Here is a 6,000-nt window from a genome sequence, read left to right on the forward strand (position 1 = left end):
TGTTAACCTCATTCCTGAGATAATTCTTGTCAACCTCCTCTGGACCCTCTTCCTTCCTTCCTCATATAGGTGCCCAAGCACATCCTTCCTCATATCTGGTGCCCAAAACGTCTCACTATATTTTTCCTCTACTTAATCATTCATACTCTTATTCACAGCCACCTCATCACATGTAGTTCTGCCTCTACATACAAAACCATGAGGGGAATGGGCAAGATAGAAGCACAGTCTTTTACCCAGAGTTGGGGAATCGAGAACCTGAGGACAAAGCTTTAAGTTGAGTGGGGAAAGATTTAATGGGAACCTGGAGGGCTTTTGCTTTTTTTTAACACAAAGGATCGTAAGTGTATGGAACAAGTTGCTGGAGGGGTAGTTGAGGCAGGTACTATCACAACATTTGAGAAACATTTAGACAGGTACATGGGTAGGACAGGTTTAGAGCGATGTGGGCCATATGCAGGCAGGTGGGACTAGTGTAGATGGGGCATGTTGATCAGTTTAGGCAAATTGGGCCAATATACAGAGTTTCCACTCTGTATATCTCTTTGACTCTAATTCATGAACAGTAATTAAAGTAAAACTGACATTTCTGTGATCCTCTCAACAGTATCGATGGTGCCTCATGCAACTCCTTTGCTCTCGTCTTACGAGCATCAAGTGGGCAATTAAAGATCGCACCGTTAGAGTCCGAAGTGACACGCCGATCAAGCCCATTGTCACTTCTGAAAAAGTTGCAGACAGGCCAAAAAAGAGAGTGACATTCAGTTCATCATCGATAATCTTCATCATAACAAATGACGAAACTCAGGATATTGGTAGCACTGCTGAACTTAATGCCACCAACCCCAATGCTGTCCAGGTGAGACCTTTGAGACAGGAAAGAGCATCAAGAGGAAACATTGAATGTTGACATGATCAGGAAGGATTGCTTGTGCCATGGACCCTTTTGGACTGAGACACGGCATCGCGATGGTTTGTACAGTTAAGTCCTGAGGAAAAGCAATATTAAATTGTGTTATTTATATTTTAGCAGTCCGTGTTTTATTTTCAACGGTTCAATGGTGCTTTATTTGTCACATGTGCAACTGCAGAGTGGAATTCTTCTTGTACATTTGCACATGCAGCAGCCCCCACGTTTTGCCCCCTTTTCCACAAGTGCAAAGTCCGATCGCCTATGCGCTCGGTCTACTGGAGCAGTTCCTGATCCAAGGAAGTCCCAGGCACCTGCAAGGCCTTCTGTTGCTCTCAACCAGCGTGGTCTGCAAACCAACATCCCTCTTATTATCCCTGATGTATTGTGTACAGTTTTGGTCTCCTAATCTGAGGAAAGACATTCTAGCCTTAGAGGGAGTACAGAGAAGGTTCACCAGATTGATCCCTGGGATGGCAGGACTTTCATATGAAGAAAGACTGGATAGACTAGGCTTATACTCGCTGGAATTTAGAAGACTGAGGGGGGATCTTATTGAAACATATAAAATTCTTAAGGGGTTGGAGAGGCTAGATGCAGGAAGATTGTTCCTGATGTTGGGGAAGTCCAGAACCAGGGGTCACAGCCTAAGGATAAGGGGGAAGTCTTTTAGGACCGAGATGAGAAAACATTTCTTCACACAGAGAGTGGTGGGTCTGTGGAATTCTCTGCCACAGAAGGTAGTTGAGGCCAGTTCATTGGCTATATTTAAGAGGGAGTTAGATGTGGCCCTTGTGGCTAAAGGGATCAGGGGGTATGGAGAGAAGGCAGGTACAGGTTACTGAGCTGGATGATCAGCCATGATCATATTGAATGGCGGTGCAGGCTCGAAGGGCCGAATGGCCTACTCCTGCACCTATTTTCTATGTTTCTATGTTTCTTCTCACCCGGCCATCCTTGTGTCCCGTTGGTGCCCCCTGCAGATGACCTTGAAGGCACTGGAGACATTATCCCGGTTCACCCTCCTCACGTTCTCCCAGCACCACAGTGCGCCGAGCCTTTGGGTCCTCTGGTCGGGTTCCATGGTTTGCTGAGCATTCCTGGTCTTCTGTGAGACGTATGCGGAACACGTTCACGTTCACACCAACCTTGATCTGATTAGTTCTAATCATCCGTCACTTACAGTATCAAACTTTAAATGTTAAATGATATGTAAATAAGCTCTCCAATTAGAACACCCCAAAGAAGGATGTAAGGGAATAGTTATACAGTGTGGAAACTGTCCCTTCGGCCCAACATGTCTCAACTACGCTAGTCCCACCTGCATGCATTTGACCCCTATTCTTCTAAACCTGTCCTATCCTTGTACCTGTCCTGTGTTTCCTAAATGCTGCAATACAACCTGCCTCAACTACCTCCTCCAGCAGCTCATTCCATTCAAGCACCACCTGTGTGGAAAAAGTTGCCCCTCGGGTTCCTATTAAATCTTTGCCTCCTCACTTTAAACCTCTGTCCTCTATTTCTTAATTCCCTTACTCTGGGCAAGAGACTCTGTGCGTCTACCCGACCTATTTCTCTCATGATTTTGTACATCTTCATAAGATCGCCCCTCATCCTTCTGTTCTCCAAGGAATAAAGTCCTAGCCTGCTCAACCTCTCCCTATAGCTCGTGTCCTCGAATCCTGGCAGCATCCTCATAAATCTTCTCTGCACCCTTTCCATCTTGACAGCATCTTTCCTATAACATGGTGCCCAGATCTGAACATCTATTTACTAAAACTCTCATTTGTTTCTTTGTTTGTTCCTGAACTACAGCCAAAACGGGACACGATAGCACAACAATTTTAGCCCCACCTTACTCACTGTCGTCCATTTCGTGCTAATGGAAGAAGTTTCAGAAATCGGTGTTATATTTTTTAAGTTATTCACATTTTAAAGTTTAAATCTATCTCCGAGGGAAGGAGGGAGGGAGGGGGGTGGAGGGAGGGAGGGGGTGGAGGGAGGGAGCGGGGTGGAGGATAAGGGGGCATGGAGTGGGGGGAGGAAGGGAAGTGGGGAAGGGGAAGGAGGGAGGAAGGGGGATGGGAGAGAGAGAGGGGAGTAGGGGAGGAGAGGGGGGTAGGGAGGGGGGAGGGAGTGGAAGTGGGGAAGTGGAGAGGGTGCTGCACCAATGTAGGCTTGGGCCCAACTTGGTCTAGTAATACTCTAAATGCAGCCTCTCGCCAGTTTTACATAACTGCAACATGACCTCCCAAGTTCTATGCTTCAATATTGCAAAAAATTGGTCTGCCATCTTGTTGAACAAAAAAAGTTGCATTTGAGCAATAAATATCACCTTATTTTGCGATCAAGTAACTCTTCCGTAATTTTCTCAGATATGTTTTGGTTCCCTTGGTCGTGGCTTTTCTTTTCGTGGCTTTTCTTTTCCCTGAAGGACAGGCCAAGAAAGCCCAGGTTCAACAGTAGGCTCTGAGGAACTATAACTTGTTGGCACCACATGGCCCATTGACCCAACCTTTAGATAACTGTGCCAAAACAAAGCAGGTGTGCTGCATTTTATTTCTTCCATTTTGTTTCTCATCAATAAGGGAGGAATGTAACATGCAAATACATGCACTAGTGCTCAGTCAGAGTGCTATCATCAATCAGGGTATTGAGTAGGGAGGTCATGTTACATTTGTATTAGACATTGATGAAGCCACATTTAGGACCTGAGCCATAGGGAGATGTTGTGCAGGCTATGACTTTATTCCCTGGAGGATGAGGGGTGATCAACATCAGGATGAGGAAGAGTCTCGACCTATCCCATCCTATTCACCTATTTCCTTTCTCTAGAGATGCTGCCTTGACCTGCTGTTACTCCAATAGCTTTACTCTTCCAGTTTTCTCTCTCCCACCCACACCCCCCACCACCACCACAGTCTGTAAGAAGGATTCCGACCCAAAACATCACCTATCCATGTTCTCCAGAGATGCTGACTGACCCGCTGAGTTACTCCAGAACGTTTTTTTCCCCTATGTTATTAAATCTCTCCTGATCTGGTGACATCCTGCTTCATCTCCTCTGGACTCTCGCCCATGTAATGACTCGCAAGATCTCCATGCGAGCCGGGGGGTAGAAGGTCTCTCAGTGAGCCTTGGCTGTTCCTAACAGCAGTCCTAGCTCACCCGCCGTGGAACGGGGAACCTGCCTGGAGAGGGAAGCCACCAAGCCCAGCCCCTGCTCGTCCTGAGGAGCATGAAGGAGGGAGTCAGAACAGAGGGCCAGTAAGTAGACCTGCTGCAGGAGGCAGTGCGACGGTGGAGTGGGCCGCTGGAAGCCCTGTAGCCACCTGGGGCTCGGCTGGATCGGTCGCAACTCCAAGAGGCCTTGCTTGTGGATCTGAAACAGCCTGCAGCGGCACAGAGTGGTGGAGCAGTGCTGGAGGACATCAACGGCCACGCTTGGCCACACTGATCCTGCAAAGGGGGCCAGGACAACAGGCCTTCATGGTCAGGTTAAGAGATCTACACCTATAACAACTGGGACTTGAAAATGGGGCTGAACCTGGCGACGCTATATATTGTCTCAGTGTACTATTACTATATATCGTACCTGATTCTGAGATGTGCTTATGTACTGTAATACGTACTGTAGTGTAGACAAAAATGAATTTCACTATCTCATTACGTGTGACAGTAAAGTACCATATGGTTTTTGTAGTTTGCAACCAAAACTCTGCAGAAGAGGGGGTGGGAAGAAGTGTAGTCACCACGGCTCAGGAAGAGCGGGGATTTTAAATGTTTGCCAATAGCTCAGTCCCAAAAATTAAAGTGGAGAAAGGGTGATTGCCCTTACAGAGGTTGTGCGTTTGGATCAAAGGTCTTGTTGAGGTCTTGTTGATTTTTTGTTACAGATTAATTGCAAGTTGCTCGACAAAGTCTAAAAACGTTCAGCTGTGGACTCATAACATCAAGATGTGAAAAAAATATCAATTCCTTAGAGCGTCAGAGTCCTGGCCACGGGTGCTATCTGTACGGAGTTTGTACCTACTCCCCATGACCGCATGCATTAGACAATAGACAATAGACAATAGGTGCAGGAGTAGGCCATTCAGCCCCTCGAGCCAGCACCGCCATTCAATGCGATCATGGCTGATCACTCTCAATCAGTACCCCGTTCCTGCCTTCTCCCCGTACCCCCTCACTCCGCTATCCTTAAGAGCTCTATCCAGCTCTCTCTTGAAAGCATCCAACGAACCGGCCTCCACTGCCTTCTGAGGCAGAGAATTCCACACCTTCACCACTCTCTGACTGAAAAAGTTCTTCCTCATCTCCGTTCTAAATGGCCTACCCCTTATTCTTAAACTGTGGCCCCTTGTTCTGGACTCCCCCAACATTGGGAACATGTTTCCTGCCTCTAATGTGTCCAATCCCCTAATTATCTTATATGTTTCAATAAGATCCCCACATCCTTCTAAATTCCAGTGTATACCTCCGGATGCTCTGGTTTCTTCCCAAACTCCAAAGATGTACAAATTTGTAGGTAAAGTGGCTTGGTAGAATTGTAAAATCTCCCTAGCAGGATAGTGTTAGTGTGCGGGGATCGCTTGTTGGCGCGGACTTGGTGGGCCGAAGGGCCTGTTTCCGTGCTGTATTTCTAAACTAAACTAAACCAATGCAAGATCTGTAGTACTGACAAATGCATCAGCTTTTATCATTCCAGCATAGCCTCATCAATAAATGAACAGGCAGAGGTAACTGCAGGCATGGACCAAAACAGATCTACTTTGTCACATGCAGATTTCGACATTTTCTGGGTGCACATACTTGTATCAGACACGATGACCAGTGCTGCATTTTGCATTGTTTTGACTGTTAATATTTACATTCTCTGTAAACTAAACTTGATGCACTTTGGACCAGTAGAAAAGTTTTTACTCAGCTGAAATAAAAATAGCAAATTACAGCAAGTGTTTACACTTCTCTCAGATAATGTGCTTATTGTAGTCCATCTTCATCACTGAATCTAAATGTCCTGCTTTCAAGTGCCTGTCTCAACGATCTGATCCAAAATAAAATGGAAAACAGACAGGAACTCTTCCCAGAAG

The 6,000-nt window shown here is 46.2% G+C and overlaps 1 protein-coding gene across 1 annotated transcript in view; it reads left to right on the forward strand.

Annotated features, from left to right (window-relative positions):
- opn3 (opsin 3) overlaps positions 1 to 990 on the forward strand; it is a 29,785-nt gene extending 28,795 nt beyond the window's left edge. The window contains exon 4 of the mRNA XM_078405852.1: positions 608 to 990. Coding sequence (XP_078261978.1) covers positions 608 to 910 — 303 coding nt within the window. The 3' untranslated portion in view covers positions 911 to 990. The remainder of the gene's footprint in view (positions 1 to 607) is intronic.
- The last annotated feature ends 5,010 nt before the right edge of the window (positions 991 to 6,000 follow it).

Source organism: Rhinoraja longicauda, chromosome 9, assembly GCF_053455715.1.
Source record: "Rhinoraja longicauda isolate Sanriku21f chromosome 9, sRhiLon1.1, whole genome shotgun sequence".
Lineage (NCBI taxonomy): Eukaryota > Metazoa > Chordata > Chondrichthyes > Rajiformes > Arhynchobatidae > Rhinoraja > Rhinoraja longicauda.